This window comes from Macrobrachium rosenbergii, chromosome 9 (assembly GCF_040412425.1).
Source record: "Macrobrachium rosenbergii isolate ZJJX-2024 chromosome 9, ASM4041242v1, whole genome shotgun sequence".
NCBI classification, from domain to species: domain Eukaryota; kingdom Metazoa; phylum Arthropoda; class Malacostraca; order Decapoda; family Palaemonidae; genus Macrobrachium; species Macrobrachium rosenbergii.
In genome coordinates, this window is record NC_089749.1 from 29,164,678 (window position 1) to 29,181,818 (window position 17,141).

General features: G+C 42.6%; 1 protein-coding gene across 3 annotated transcripts in view; it reads left to right on the plus strand.

Moving 5' to 3' along the window:
* Positions 1 to 17,141, plus strand: part of LOC136841649 (uncharacterized) — a 79,867-nt gene that overhangs the window by 26,478 nt on the left and 36,248 nt on the right. For all 3 annotated transcript variants that reach the window (XM_067108776.1, XM_067108777.1, XM_067108779.1), the window contains one exon: positions 15,358 to 15,462. In XM_067108776.1, the coding sequence (XP_066964877.1) occupies positions 15,358 to 15,462 (105 nt within the window). The remainder of the gene's footprint in view (positions 1 to 15,357; positions 15,463 to 17,141) is intronic.

Consider the following 17,141-nt stretch of genomic DNA (forward strand, 5'->3'; position numbering starts at 1 on the left):
ATTTTCTCTGTCGCCGGTATTGTCAACACCTGTTGTCAATACCTCCGTCGCTGATTTTCGTAAACTTCTCCACTTGAGTATTCTGATTATCTTTTGGTTTTTTGACTTTGGATTTGTGGATAGGCATACGCTTTTGTGGACTGTTTTGATTTTGGCTTTGGCTTTTCTTTGATCACGATGTCTGGTTCTAGTTCTGCTAGTTTCAGGGTGTGTGTTGTGAAGGAGTGTAAGGTGAGGCTACCGAAAGCTTCGGTAGACCCTCACTCAGTATGCATGAGATGTAGAGGGCATGTCTGTTTGTTGGATGATCGCTGCAAGGAGTGTGAGTCTTTGCCTGATTCCGATTGGAAGGTATACAACTCTTATGTGCGCAAGTTAGAGCGTGACCGTATCAGGAGGTCTTCCTCCAGGAGTGTGTCTGCAGGTGGGAGTCAGGGTAATAATAATTTGTCACCTGTTAACCCCTCTAATGCTTCACCTATCCCTGTAGTGTTGCCTTCGGAACCTGTGATTGCATCTGCGGAAGGTAATGCCCTTGCGGAGATTTTGAACTCCATTCGCGCTTTGGAGTCGAAGGTGCTGGCGATTGAAAGTGTTGTGAAGTGCAGTGATCCCCCTAGTGTTGTGGAGGGGGCGCCAGATCGGCCCTATAATGCCTCTAGGTCTAGACCTCTGCCGAACTCCCAGGACTCAGGGAATGGGCATGTCGAAAGCCGCAAGAGGGTTACGGGGACCCCCCACCGATCTGGCGTCCCTTCGGCAGGCCCTGTTTGTCGTTCCCAGGCTGCCAGGATCGTGCTCGCGCACGCGCGTCCTCAACGATTGCTTCTCGTCCTCTGAGGCGCCCTCTCCACGCAAGGGGTCGTGTTCTCAGTTGGACTCTCGCGCTTTCAAGAGAAGCTTCGCTGAGGAGGACGCTTCTCCTCCTCTTTTTCGAGCCCTCGTTTCTTCTCCTGAGTGGTTCCACGAGTTGCCGCCGCATAAGAGGACCAGGACTTCTTCTGAGGAGGACGTTTTTGAGCGTCCCAGTCACCCCAAGAAGAGAGCTGTCGTCGCCCATGGTAGAAGGAAGAGGACGTCCCCTTCCACCTCTTCTTCTCACAAGAGCAGTCCTTCTCCTGAGAGGAGTCTTCTCCTTCAAGCGTCTTCTCCAGGATATGCAGCGGCAGTTGGTTTCCCTACTTGCTGCAAAGGAGTCTGAACCTCGTAGGCGCCGCAAGGACTTGAAGCTGCCCGTTAAGAGGTCTAAGAGGTCTCCCTCTCCTACTCTTCGTTCGTCTCTCTCTCCGGAGAGTTCTCCTGGTCGCCCTCATCGTTCGTTGGATCGTTGGGTTTCTTTGCGTCGTCTTGACACTCCCCAGGCGGCTGATCCTTATGTTTCTTTTCCTGGTCAGGATGCCCCTCTTGCAGCTCGACAAGACGCTCGAAGGGATACGCGGCAGGACGTTCAGCATGACGCTCGTCTGGCTTCTCAGGACGCTCGGCAAGACGCTTCTCTCCCCTCTCGTCTGGACACTCTTCAGGACGCTCGGCAGCATTCGAGGCAGGACGCTCGTCAGGACGCTCGGCAGGACGCTTCTGTGCGGGACGCTCCAGATTTTTCTTCTGCTCTTTCATGCAAGAAGAGGTCTCTTTTCCAAATCGGGCCTCAAGGTCTTAGTCTTCCTCAAGTTCCGGAAGACTCTCCTGTCGCTCCCGTCGAAGAGGGAGAGTTGTCTCATGATTCGGAGTCTGCAGAGCAGGAACAACCCCCTTTGTCGTCTTCTTCGGACTATCAGGTTTTAGCCAACATGCTGAGAGAATTATTTCCTGATAAATTTCAGCCTTCTGCTCCTCTCTCTCCCCCTTCGCAGTTAGCTTCGTCGAAGGTGAGGAAATCTCCCGGCTTCCTTCAGTTGAAGACTTCGCTCGCTACCAAGAAAGCCTTCAAGAAAGTTAATTCATGGATGGAGGATCGGAAAACTCAAGGCAAGTCTTCCTTTGCCCTACCTCCGTCTAGATTGTGCGGGAAGGCGGGGATATGGTACGAGACTGGAGAAGAAATTGGCTCTAGAGTCCCTTCTTCTCAAGGAGACTTCGCGAGTCTGGTCGACGCTCCAAGGAGGGCTCTCCTTTCTTCAGCGAAGGTTACCTGGACGCTTTCGGAGACTGACCATCATCTCAAAGGGCTTTTTAGGACTATGGAAGTCTTCAACTTTTTAGATTGGTGCTTGGGGGCCTTTGACTTGAGGACTCGGAGTCCAGACTCTATCTCTCTGGGGGAGCTGTCCAGTGTGCTTTCGTGCATGGACAAGGCCGTCAGAGATGGCACGGATGAACTGGCTGCTCACTTCAGTACGTCACTCTTGAAGAAGAGGGCTTTATACTGCAATTTTGCAGCAAAGTCAGTTTCTCCTGTGCAGAGGGCGGAATTGCTTTTCACCCCTCTTTCTAGCCATCTCTTCCCCCAGCCGTTAGTCAAGGATCTCGCCTCCAGCCTTAAGGAGAAGGCTACACAAGACCTTCTCGCGCAGTCTTCCAGGCGTCCTAATGTCCCGTCCACGTCTTCTCAGGGACTAGCCGCCAAGAGGCAGAAGCCCTTTCGTGGCAAAGCTTCCTCCTCTAAATCCTTTCCTCGAGGAAGAGGCCTCTCCAGAGGTGGTGCCCCTTCTCACCCAAGGGGCAAGAAATGATACACCAGATCTCCAGACACCAGTAGGAGCCAGGCTGCTTTTGTTTTCGGAAGCCTGGAGAGTAGGAGGGGTGGACTCCTGGTCCCTCAGTGTAATCGGGAAGGGTTACAGGATCCCGTTCCTCGAATTTCCCCCCCTGTCTTCAACACCCAGGGATCTGTCGCCATCTTACCGCCCAGAGAAACAACAGATTCTTTTCGATCTGCTCGAACAGATGCTCGAAAAGAGAGCCATAGAGCGAGTCCTGGATTTGGATTCTCCAGGTTTCTACAATCGTCTCTTCTTGGTTCCAAAACACTCGGGGGTGGAGACCAGTCCTGGACGTCAGCAGACTGAACCATTTTGTTGTCAAGGAAAAGTTCAAGATGGAGACGTCTCAGTCCGTTTTAAGTGCGTTACGACCAGGCGATTGGATGGTCTCGCTGGATCTCCAGGACGCGTATTTTCACGTCCCCATTCATCCTTGGTCAAGGAAGTATTTGAGGTTTGTCCTGGGGGGACGAGTGTACCAGTTCAGGGCTCTGTGTTTCGGACTGAGTACGGCTCGTATGGTTTTCACAGTTCTGATGAGGAACGTTGCCCGGTGGCTTCACCTAGCGGGCATAAGGATCTCGCTCTATTTAGACGACTGGCTCATTCGAGCTTCATCGAAAGAAAGGTGTCTGGAGGACCTGCACTCAACGTTGAAGCTGACGAAGTCCCTGGGACTTCTAGTGAACTTCGAGAAGTCACATTTGATCCCTTCTCAGTCCATTGTTTATCTGGGGATTCAGATGGATTCAGTGGCTTTTCGAGCCTTTCCATCCCAGGAACGTCAGCAGCACTGCTTGAAAAGTTTCGGCCTTCCTGGGAAAGAAACATGCTCGGTGAGGGAATGGATGAGTCTGCTGGGGACCATTTCATCACTGGAGAAGTTTGTTTCCCTGGGGAGGTTGCATCTCAGACCCCTCCAGTTTTTCCTCGCGGACAACTGGACAAACAAGGAGGATCTAGAGGAGACTCTCAAGATCTCTCTCTCTGCCAAGGACCATCTAAGGTGGTGGCTCGATCCCGCAAAATTGGCAGAAGGGGTTTCACTCTCTCTTCAGAACCCCGACCTAGTGTTGTTTTCCGACGCGTCCACGTCGGGATGAGGAGCAACACTAGAGGGGGAGGAAGTGTCAGGCACCTGGAAGGGAGAACAGGTGTCCTGGCACATCAATCTAAAAGAATTGGGAGCGATTCTCTTAGCTCTTCAGTTCTTCGAAAGTCAGGTTGTAGGCCGGGTGGTTCAGATCAACTCGGACAACACCACAGCCCTGGCGTACCTCAAGAAGCAAGGAGGTACTCATTCTCGGTCCCTGTTCCTGATTGCCAAAGAGATCCTGTTGTGGGCCCATTCTCGACAAGGTACGCTTCTCATGCGATTCGTAGCAGGGGTCGAGAACGTCCGAGCGGACCTTCTCAGTCGGCAGCATCAACTTCTTCCGACAGAGTGGACCCTGCACGCAGAGGTATGTCAGGAGCTTTGGAAGCTTTGGGGGCGTCCTCTAGTGGACCTTTTTGCAACGTCAAGGACGACAAGGCTACCTCTGTACTGCTCTCCCGTGCTCAACCCAGGGACAGTAGCAGTAGATGCCCTCCTTTGGGACTGGAAGGGTCTGGACCTGTATGCCTTTCCCCCATTCAAGATCCTGGGGGAAGTCATCAGGAAGTTTGTGGCCTCAGAAGGGTCGAGGATGACATTAATCGCCCCCTTTTGGCCTTCAGCGGAGTGGTTCACATAGGTCATGACATTCCTAGTGGACTTCCCAAGGATGCTTCCCATGAGAATAGATCTTCTCAGACAACCCCACTTCGAGAGGTACCACAAAAACCTTCCCGCTCTGAGTCTGACTGCATTCAGACTATCGAAAAGTTGGTCAGAGCGAGGGGTTTTTCAAGACCTGTGGCTAAGGCGATCGCCAACGCCAGGAGAGCCTCCTCTAATGCAGTGTACCAATCAAAGTGGGTCATATTCAGGAAGTGGTGCAAGCTTAAGGGAATTTCCTCTACCACAACCTCTGTGTCCCAGATAGCCAACTTTCTGTTTTATTTGAGGAAGGACTTAAAGCTGGCAGTACCTACCAGCAAAGGTTACAGAAGCATGCTGTCAGCGGTTTTTATGCATAGAGGCCTCGACCTAACGGACAACAAAGACCTTCACGATCTTCTAAGGTCTTTTGAAACTTCTAAGGTAGCTCACCCAAAAGTTGCCTTCGTGGAATTTAGATGTTGTCCTAAAATTCCTAATGTCAAAACAATTTGAGCCTCTACATTCTGCATCCTTCAAGGACGTATCCAGAAAAACTATTTTCCTAACTGCTCTGGCGACAGCCTAAGAGAGTTAGTGAACTTCAGGCTATCAGCAAGATTATAGGCTTTAGAGGCCATGATGCGATATGTTCCTTGAGCCCTATGTTTCTTGCTAAAAATGAAAACCCGTCTTCCCCTTGGCCCAGGGCCTTTTGAGATTAAGGGTTTGACGGAGATCATTGGACAAGAACCAGAGAGAACCGTGTGCCCTGTCAGGGCTCTGAAATTTTATTTACAGAGGACTCAGGATTGTCGAGGTCCTTCTAACAATCTGTGGTGCTCGGTTAAGAGGCCGGATTTACCTCTCTCTAAGAATGCTCTGGTGTTCTTTTTAAGGAGCACCATTATAGATGCCCATTCCAGTGTTCAAGACAAGGATTTGAGCCTTTTGAAAGTCAAGGCTCACGAGGTGAGAGCCATTGCTGCCTCAGTGGCTTTCCAGAAAAACTTGTCTCTCAATGACATTCTGGGTGCCACTTTTTGGCGAAGCAATTCTGTGTTTGCTTCACATTACCTGACTGAAGTAAAGACTTCCCTCGAGAATTGCTGTGCGCTAGGGCCTTATGTTTCGCAAATACGATCTTGGGGGAAGAAAGTTTACACTCATCCTCTCCTATAGTTATTGGTTAGGTGTGTTTTTAATTTTTAGTTATGGTGTTTTTATGGTTGTTGGGTCACCACCGGAGGTGGTCGTCCCAGTCCTTAGTCTATGTTATAACTTCATGACGTAGCTAGGCTTGGTCAGGTGGTTGTTTCGTTTGTCGTTTGCCCTCACAGTAAGGTCATAAGGTCTAGTCACATTGTGGTCTCGCCCCCGTTGACAGATCATCTAGAATTCACCAACTTTATAGGTCGCTACCTCGCTGGAGACTCTAGTAAAGCAGGAGCAGACTTGGGTGACAGTAATCACGAAGTCAGCAATGCTAACAGGTAAGGAACCAAGGCGTCAATCGCCTACATATGTTTGTTTCCTAAAATCCTATTCTGTCTCTTCCCACCTCTAATGGTGGGATTCAGCTATATATATATCTGACAGGTAAGTCTCATGAACAAAATGATATTTTTATAATAAAATAAAGTTTGTTCATACTTACCTGGCAGATATATATAATCATAGTACCCACCCTCCTCCCCTCAGGAGACAGTAGCTCTAGAAAATCTGAATAGAAAATGGGAATGGTTCCTGATACCCGCCTCCCAGCGGCGGGAATGGGTACTAACCACCTGGCCCCACTGCGTGTGCCATAAGTTTTTGAATTTCTGTCGGTCCTTCGGAGAATACAGCTATATATATATCTGCCAGGTAAGTATGAACAAACTTTATTTTATTATAAAAATATCATATTTGCGCGGTGGCGCTACTATCATTAGTGTGTAAGTGACAAGGTCCTGCCCACCATCCAGGACCCGAGGAAACAACCCAGCGGAGAGCTCAGTTTGTTTTCTGCCGGCTTCCAGTCAACATTGGAAATTTTCATGCAGCTGCTTCTTCACTTTTCGGCTTTTTCTCCGCACGAATTTGGTTATGAATTCAGAATTTGTTGCTTTGTGGCTAGCTATCAGCTATCATTGTTAAATTGTTGTTCGAGTTAACTTTAGGTACTGTATAACTTTAGTTAACAATGTCGGATTCCAGTTCACCTAGTATTCGCTTTTGTTCTGAGGGTTATAGAACTAGGCTAACTAAGCTTTCATATGATTCTCATACAAAATGCACTAAATGTAGGGGGCAAGAATGTAGTAAGAATAATACTTGCACAGAGTGTCAGGATTGGGAGGATAAGAAATGGAGAACCTTGAAATCTCATCTAGAGAAATTAGAAAGAGATAAGAAGAGGACAGCAGCCATTAGGGCTGAAAATAGGGCCAATGCAGATTCCATTCCTTTGGATAATGTAGGGGATGATAGAACTACCACTCCTCCAATTCCTCCTCCTTTTCCTATCCTAAGTCCTCCTACTTTACCATCTACTCGTGTTCCAGGTTTCCATGATTCCGCTCTTAGTGCTGTTGCCAGCCTTGAATCAAGGTTTGATCAGAAATTTATTGCATTATCTAGTACTATTATGGAAATGGGATCAGCTATTAAATTTCAAATGGAAAAAAATGTAAGTATTGACAGTGCAGTGAATATTGAGGAGGTGGCTGTCTGTTCCACCAGTGCTCCTAGACGAAGGTCACTGTCCCGCTCCCCTGCACCAGGGAGAAGGCATACCAGAGGTCCAAGAGAGGCTGGTGGGGTTTGCTCACGGGCAGTCGCCCCCTCTGTCGAGCCTGTCGTGCACTCCCAGGCTTCGACTAAACATCATTGGAAAGGTGTCCCTGTGCATTAACTTTCTTCAGATTCAGAATCTTCCAGTCTGTGCAAGAAGCTCCCATATCGCTACTCTATTTCTTCACGCCCACTCAAGAGACATGCGGATCTTGGTGACACCTCTCCCCTGGCTGTCAACACTAGCCCACAACCTTCCTGCAGTTTTCAAGTCCAGCCTAATTGTCCTGCTCATCGTCATCATTTGTTCAGAGACAGTCCTGAGCGCTACAAGCGTTCTAAGCTCCCGACTTCTTCCGAGCACCCACCGACTCATGCCAGACTTCTGCTAATGAGCACCCGGCACCTGCTTTCTGACGCCAGAATACCCCTGTTGACCGCCCGGCGCCCGCTGTCTCGTGCCAGACTTCCGCTGTAGAGCATGCGGCGCCAACTCCGAAGCTTCTGACACTAACAGCTGAACTCCCAGCTTCTGCTTCTGGAGCTCATGCACCTTCTGTTATTCCGTATTCCTCATCGGTTCAGGAAGATTCTTTAGCCCCACTCAAACGCCAATTGATCAAACTTATGGGTTTTTTGAAGAAATCCTCTTCTGCTCCAGAGTCCAAGGATAAATCATTGTCTCCTATCTCTTCAGAGGAGGAAGAGATTGTTCAGGATACGGTTCCCTCTTCTACGTTTCCTCCTGGATAATTTCTGTGATTTCTTCGCGCCTGCTTCGCATACTTCTCCAGCTTCTATCTTCCTCATGAAAAAGCATTCATCAAAAGGTACCAGGTTACTAAAGCTAGTTCTTGCCGCCTCCTTGAAGAAGGCTATCAAAGAAGTTCATGTCTGGCTGGCCGCTAAGAGAGAACAGGGCAAGGCGACATTCGCTTTTCTGCCCAGCAAATTGTTGAAGATGAGGTACTCAGTTTAAAGTTTGATGGTTGTTGATGAGCATACTGACTTTATAGTTATGTGGTATTGACAAGGTTAAGTAAGGAAGGGTTCAGAGTTGCCCTTGAACACCCCTAGATTTTTTTACTTGCCAATGTCCGAATTTCGCCATTATGCACTGGACCCTAGGCTCTATTGATTCAGACAATTGAAGGATTACTTTACCTTTCATAGAGTTATATAGCAAACCAGCCGTATTCGCGGGGGATGTATACCAGACCCCCCCGCAAATAGTTAAAATCTGCGAATAGTTAATACCCCCCCTCTAAAAACACATAACTTCCTATCTTGAAAGTTCTAATACCAAATTTATACTTAACCCCTTCGCCACTTTCATTTATATTCTTATGTGAAAACATTGTGTACATATCAATGAATATTTTTCACCACATTGGCTATATATATATATATATATATATATATATATATATATATATATATATATATATATATATATATATATATATATATATATATATATATTATATATATATATATATATATATATATATATATATATATATATATATATATATATATATATATATATATATATATATATATATATATATATATATATATATATATATATATATATATATATATATAAATGTATATATCGAAAAAGAGGAATATTTAGTAGAAAAAGTAATTGCAGAAATAGAAATAGTAGTAAAGTAGTAGAAATAAAGTAGCAGAAAAAGTAGTAAAGTATTAGTAAAATAGTACTAGTAGTAATAGCAGTATATACTAGTTTTCTTACGGAAACAGTTAGTATACATCAATGAATGTTTATGGCATTGGTAATAATAATAATAATAATAATAATAATCATAATCGTAATAATAATAACAATAATAATAATAAAAAAATTCAACAGTAATACCACTACTACTACTACAACTTGTAGTAGAAAAAATAATGATAATAAAAATTACATGTGAGTGTAAAAAAAAAATGAAAGAAGTTTTCAAAAAACATAGTACACTTTCCTGTTGACCGAAAATACTCCTCTGCCCGAGCATTCATCCATTCACACAGTCTGTCAATATCATCATCACAAAAAAAGAAACAAAATGCATCTCGTGGGCAGGTGAAGTCGGGTGTGCAAACAGAGATCCCATTGTCACCCTCCGTGAAATCGGGGGGTGGGTCTGGGCACTTGTCACAAAATGGATCTGTTATGAACTGCCAACCTTCATCGACAATGGGTTCAATGTCTTCTAAAATCTCGGTGTCGCTGTCATCCTCTAAGCAACTATAACAACTATCACTATAATCATCTGACAGATCTGGCAGGTATTCCTACCCAGGATCTGAAATACTATCATCCGACATCATGATACTGAAAAATAAAAAAAAAACCCTGTAAAATAACTGCAATCAAAAGGAGAAAAAGTTTAGCTTTCGAATCCAAATGGTTTACTCACAAGATCGTGACAATGTTTCATACATAACAGCTTGAGGCGCACTGACATGTGCTGCTGGACGATACCCTTATGTCCCATATGAATATGACGCCCACGGCGACCATCGGACACTCATTGGCTAGAATGAATAGTGGGTGGAGCTTCTGCACTCTCTCGTACACAATACTACGCCTGAAACCCATCCAAGCTGAAGAAAACAGCTCTGATTTTCGAGGAGGGAGGAAAGACGTATAGGCGTATGTCGCGGTCTTTTATTACTGTACCGTAAAAGACGTACATGTGTACGTCTCGGTGGCGAAGGGGTTAAAGTATCACCCTATATCCAGTATATCTTAAATTATTATCTTATTGCTGTATTAATCTTTAAGATTATATATTATTAATATTTCAAAGTCATCTTACACATTACTATCCTTAAAATATATACATATGTACTTCCAACCCTTCCAGCCAACAGAAAGATAGAGTTACCACTAATTTATATTCACCCAGCACAAGCAAAAGAGAGAGAGAGAGGGTTTACCTTTTTAATCTCTCAAGGGATGTTAATCCATTTCTCTTTAAGCAACTGACAACAACAAAAATTTATACATTTGTTTTTTGTCTTCCAAAGATGTACCTGTACGTTTTTAAAACGCTGTGAATTATCTATTTAATTAGCTATCTATTTATTTCTCACTTTCTACGCTTTGGCGCGAGAGAGAGAGAGAGAGATTTTTCAGTATACGTATCCTTCGTAGTGGTTGGCAACGCCGACCACCCAACCCTTGCTGTCAGGTTACTTGACATATTTGACAGGTTCGCCCTCCCCCATATTTTCCGAGACTCATGAAAAAAGATTGAGGGTGAAATTTGTTTTAAATTTTATTATTTACTTACTATGGAAATGCATAAATGTTGTAATTACGGGTAGTGCTCGAGTTACGATAATGCGACTTATGTTAATTCGCTTTTACGATGTGGTTAGCAATTAATATCGATACAGTATTTTGAAAATACGTATTTTTAAATTTCACGGGTGACTCTTCTTTAGGCAACAGCGTATTTAATCAGGCAGCGTCACGATTGTACGATTACGTTGACCCGAGAGGCTGGAATAGTTACATTAATTCAATGAGCCGACCTCACTTGCTCTCGTTGTGTCGGAAGTTAAAATAGGTCAGTGTTCGTTTGCAATTTTTGTGCGTTTGTAAATACATACAGTATATTATTATTATTATTATTATTATTATTATTATTATTTGAAAATTAATACTTATTATTAGGTAACTCATTTATTTATCATACAAAACAAATACTGTATTCTCTCATCTTAGTAAGAAAGAGAGAGAGAGAGAGAGAGAGACACAGAGAGAGAGACAGAGAGAGAGAGAACTGAAATAGGAGAGGAGAAAGAGGGAGAGAGAAACATTACGTATTATTTCATTATATTACATGTTTCATCTTACAGTATTATTATTATTATTATTGTTATTATTATTATTATTATTATTATTACTTATAATAATCTTAATAATATTTGAAAATTAGTGAATCATTATTTTATCATAAAAAATGTATTTAGTCATGAAAATAATATCAAAATACACTAATTAGTGAATATTTCTTGACGAAAAAACCTGCAAATTGGCGAATTTTCCTGTGAACAATTTTTAGATAGGATCCACAGAAAATTGTGTGAATCCTGAGTCCGCAAATCATGAGCCTGCGAATCCGGGGCGTTTACTGTATGTGTTCTTTCTAATATTTTTTTGTACTTTGCAAAATTACGGTCGCGGCTGGAATACTATTGTAAAAGATAAGAATCAAAGCCAGTAACAATCCCTGAGTATATTTATGGGCAAATGTATAGATGTAATGGGACGGGGAGATGTAGTACATTCCCCTTAAAATCTCAAGTCATACTCTTCTCCCTCGTATCCTGAGCTGAGGTGTAAGTGTTGTCAGAAGAGTTGCCATATAGTCATTTTTGACCCATTCAAGTGATTTGAATGTTTTTCTGAAAAATTTGTTCAAACATCATGTTGTGAAATAATGATTATCATATGATACAACCTGCTTCATCTCTTGCCATTTTTGTGCATCACAGGATGCATGCCACTTTGAAAGGGGTGATCACATTTCTTTAAGAGTTATTAACTTTTATCATGTACTGTACTGTGTAATCAAACTGACATTGTAAAAATTCAGTTTATTTTTTTATTACATGTAAATTGTAGTTGCACTTCTATAAACAGTTGTATTAATGTCTTGTCTGTTTACTACCTCTTTTGCATTGTGAATGATTAGTTTAATACAACGTAATATCCCTTAATAAAATGATTTATATGTAATTGTGGTTACCAGTAAACATATTGTATTACCTGTTTACCCAAGCCAAGGTTTTATCAGTGATATATGAATGCTTAAGCTGAAATGGCTTATAATGTGTTTTGGACATTTAAAGAATTTGTCAATTTTTGTATGCCTCACCTTATAAATAGCAGTCAAGACTAACCCAGAAAGAGAAGGAGAAGGGTGGGCAAATGCATGGCAAGTGAGTACTGTAGTTTATCTCAGTGCGATAATATGTTTACAAATGCACTCACACTTACATTTGCATACGCATGAACACATTCACAGACTGAGACACTGATGGACAAGAAAAGCTCAGATGCAACATGGTTAGGCAGTTTACAGTATATATTACTTCCCTTGTCTTCCCTCCTGTAACAATGGGAAAAGAGGACACTAGAGTTTAATCCTGAACATTTTACTTGTAATAGCTAGAACTAAACTGCCATCTGACATGAAGTCTCTTATGGGAGACCTCATGGTTCTCCCAAATATTCTGTACATGAGTAACACCTGTTCTAGGGGTTACCAGGAAGGCCACCGCCACAGTGCTGAGAATCATTCTGAGATACTTGTTCTTCTGCTTGGGAACTAAGTCAAATTTCTGCCAATTTATCATGATCTCCAGACTCTGGCAAAGGGAAAGTAGGTGTTATCTGTCTTGAAAAAGCTCCTTATCTGATGAAGTGAGGATGAGCCAATTATCCAGATAGCTTAACAGGTGGATTCATTTGGGATGCACCCAAGCTGAGACCAGTGTGGAAACCCTGATGGACACCAGCTGGGCTGTCACATGGTTGACCCTTGGCACACAAAACAGGAACTTTCTTGAGTCATGGTGAATAGGGATGTGGAAATTAGTGTCTTGGAGATCATTTGCGATTATGAAGTCTTCCTCTCTAATAGAACCCAACACTGAATGAGTTGTCACCATTTTGAAGGGTATTTGTGTGATGTAGGTGCTCAGTGCAGAGGGGTGTGTGACAGTCCTCTATCCTCCTGATGCTTTTTCCTTTAGGAAGAGGTGGCTTTAGAAGCCTAGAGACCTGGTTTGTTTGAACGATCTCAGGTGCTCCCTTCAGCATCATAGTCTTGACCTCTTGCCACAGAGTTTTGAATTTGGTTGAGTTGGCAATATATGTCAGGAGGACTGGATCAAAGGAGTTGGGGTGGGGGATGGTCCTTGAATGGGAGTCAAGCCATCTAATGACTGAAGAGGCAGCACCCAACTTGTGGCAGCAGAAGGCAGGGAGGGGAGTCAATATCATCAGGACCCCACCTTTTTCTTGCTCCTACCTGCTCTTTTAGACTGACTGAGGTAGGTGGGGTGAAAGGGCTGAGAGATGTCTGAGCCCTTTCCAGTGGTACATGGAGTGGGTTCCAGGTCTTAGCTTCATGTGCAGGGTCTTTTGCTGTGCAGATGGTTGAGTAGTCTTGGTCTGGCCCAAGGGGGTCTTGTAGTTGGTGGTGTACTTCCTTGGCTGGAGTTGAAGGTGGCTGCTTGAGATATGAGGGTGTCACATGAATCCTCCCTTGTAATTGCCACTGCTGTTTCTGCTTTCCCTTGCAGGAAGTAGAAGGGAGAGTCACAGATTGGAATGCAATTGTCCCGATCTATCCCTTTATAGTAACCTTTTATTAATGTGCTATATGAGCTGTGAACAGTATTACTTTTATGTTCTTCTGCCTGTGCAAGGTTGCAAACCAAATGGAAGGCTTTATATTCATTGTATATATCCATGTAGATATTGTGCCAGGCTGTAGTTGCATGCAGTTAGTACAGTGGTAATACTACGTTGCCTTTTATGTAGCAGTATTCCACAGTGTGAGCTGGAAACAGTCCTTGAATTTTGGCAACAAGGGGGGTTAATTGATGGGTGTGAGCTAGAAACAGTCCTTGAAGTTTGGTAACAAGGGCTTTAATTGGTGGAGGGCAAAGGAGGTGGGAAGTTCCCCATTCACCTGCCATAAGCCAGCAATTTTACTTCAGCCGTTGTTGGGTGTGGATGTGTATGTGTGCTCTGCATGACTTGGAGTTGAAGCTACTTTGACTTTGTATGTACAGTATAGTGTTTGTTTTGCCACTGAATGAAAATACAAAAGTGTAAACAAGAAGTCTGAGGGACATGAGCAGGTGTGACATTGTGTACCTTGTGTTAGTTAAGCCATTTGGTTCATTTTGCAGGGTTAGGTCCTTAGCCCTAGTACTCCTGCAAGGAGCTAGCTGGCTGGTCTCCTTTGCACTGGGAGAGGTTTGGTTAGAATTAAAGGAAGGCTAAGGACATTCATCAGCACCTTCAAATCAGTTTTAGATGGATATGCACATGAAAGTACGCTATTGTTTTTGTCAACAATAATGATGCGTTTGCATGCGCTGAGCTCTTCCTAGGGGAGACTGTTGCATGTGTGTGGCTCATCAGTGCCTACCCTTGCTTCATTGACTGGAGTGCCTGCAGATGTGACCATTCCTTAGTATTCCCGGTGAACTGTTTTTCAGTGTATTCCTGGACCATTTAGCTTTTGTTACTGCTGGTGCTGCTGTTCTTGCTAAGGTTCTCAATATTGTTGAGCCTCCTGTACCAGTCATCTTGGTTGTATAGTATCCAGTTCTGACTTTGCAGTCGACTCCTACAAGCCAGAGACCCTGCCTTCTGAGAAAGGAAGAAAATCTACAGCCTGTTACCAGATTTTGAGTTCTATGGTATAAAACCCAGCAGTTGTGAAGATATAGACAAATTTTTTGCTTAGACACATGAAAAATGAGGCTGTTACTTGCTTGGGACCCTGGGATTCACACGCATAAATGCAGTACTGGTCGTCCAGTTGACCACTGTTTCCTCTAAAAGGGACTGGAGCGTCTGATGATCTTATCTTGTGCAAGATAAATTTGTTTCACAAATTTATCTTGCATCCAGAATCAGAGGAGTGCCCTTAAAAGGATATGAAAGCAATTCATATTTATGGAATTTATAGGCACTCATTACCAACTTTATGATCTATGGTCAGATGGAGCAGGCTGATTAACTACATCATCTCCTATTTAATCAGCTCTGTAAATACTAAGCTCATTGTATTGGGAGCACTCTCTCCCCAGCCCCCCTGAAGGGTACTTTGCAAAGATTTCCTCATCATGGAGAAGCATCAGGTGGAGACTTGATTTTGAGAACAAAGTGTAGAGAATTGTTCAAAAGTAATATTGTGTATCGAAGAAACACTTGCTCAGTTCGCTTTGCCTTTCTGGACATTAGATTGAATGACATGGGAGGTTTTTAGTTATAGAAAAAAGTTATGAATTTTTATTCTGCATATTTGAGAAAAAAATAATATTTAATTGATTGTAAGAGAATGGGTAAATTGCCAATTATTTTCTCTACAGATGATGATGGTGCCGTAATATCTGGTGAAGGCGGGGTTTATGGATGGATTGAAGAAAAAAGGGAGAAGTTGGAAAGTTTACTTGGCCTGGAACTCTTTATTAAAGGTAATTGTTGATCCACTTTATTTTCCAAGTATATTTCAGATTATACTATAGCATTAAAAGATATTTGTTTTGAGTGTGTTCATGCACCAAGGCATATTTTAACATCAACATGATTGGTGTATGTGACACTGAAGTGGTACTAAAAGTTTTATTTTACAACAAGCACAATACAGTACTGTCCTTAGAATAGCCAACATTAATGGGCTTCAGGAATTCTAGACACTCCATTTCCCTATCCAGAAAGAAAACATTGTCTGGTTGGCAGCCAATAACCTCATTTTCCACATGTCTTAACTTGTTGGTAGTAAGGCTTTCTAATTGGTTTGCAAGAATCACCTGATTCCATTTTTCTTTGATGATCACTGTATCATATATTTGCTTTTAACTCCCCATTTTCATTTGCTAATGTGTAAAAAGAATTTGGTAAATTCTCAGTTGGTTGTATTATTGTCCTATGAGTTGGAGTTTCACCACCTTTTCACTGGCATCCTAGATGGTTCTTATTTTAAGAAAAATGTAAGTACCAACTTGATTGTTTTTCAGGTGAATGCTGCTTTAATATGACTTGTTTTTTTTTTTAGAACAATGCTACTTTGATATATCTAAGATATTTTCCAGTTCTCCAGCAGCTTTGGCACTACCTTGATGCCATTGACATTATATAATGAGTGATATTCTGTTAACAAATATGCTAGTTATTCAGTTATGAGTTAGTTTTGTATGTGTCTATGTTAGCATTACAGTACAGTATGTCAGTGTGTACTCATTTTAGAAACAGCAATATATTTTTCAGCGTTGTAATAAGTGTAAATGTTTTTCCCCCTGCCCTCTATTTTGCTGTGTTATTTTTTTTTAACAAGCCAGTTAAATAAGCACTCATTAACCCTTTAACGCCGACTGGACGTATTTTACGACGACAAAAATTGTCTGTCGGGTGCCAAGTGGACGTAAAATGCGTCGACTACAAAAAGTTTTTTTCAATATTCGCGGAAAAATACTTATAAGCCTAGTTTGCAAAAAATTTTAAATCACGCGCCTTGAGGGATGCTGGGAGTTCACGGATCACGCTGCTGTTTTGTTTACAAGCGTGATCCAGCTGTGCATGCGCGAATTTCTTTCTTCTCCCACTAGAAAGCATCAGCGACGCATCTCAGAAATTCTTTCGTCACTCTGTCGTAATTTTTGCACCGTTTTATATTAGCCGTTACGTAAAGTTTTATATATGAAAATGTGCGTAATTTCATGTAGAATACAACTAAAAACAACACTTGGTTGTAGCTTTTATATGTTTTGAAATATTTTCTTATAAATCATGGTAAGTGCCAAAATTTTAACCTTCGGTCAACTTTGACTCGACTGAAATGGTCGAAAAACGCAATTGTAAGGTAAAACTCTGACATTCTAGTAATATTCAATCATTTACCTTCATTTTGCAACAAATTGGAAGTCTCTAGCACAATATTTTGATTTATGGTGAATTTTTGAAAAAAGCTTTTTCCTTGTGTCCGTGCGGTAACTCTGCCGAAAATCTCGGAAATTCTTTCGTCACTTTCTCATAATTTTTGCACCGTTTTATATTAGCCGTTACGTAAGGTTTTATATATGAAAATGTATGCGATTTCATGTAAAATACAACAAAAAACAACCCATGGTTGTAGCTTTTATCAGTTTTGAAATAT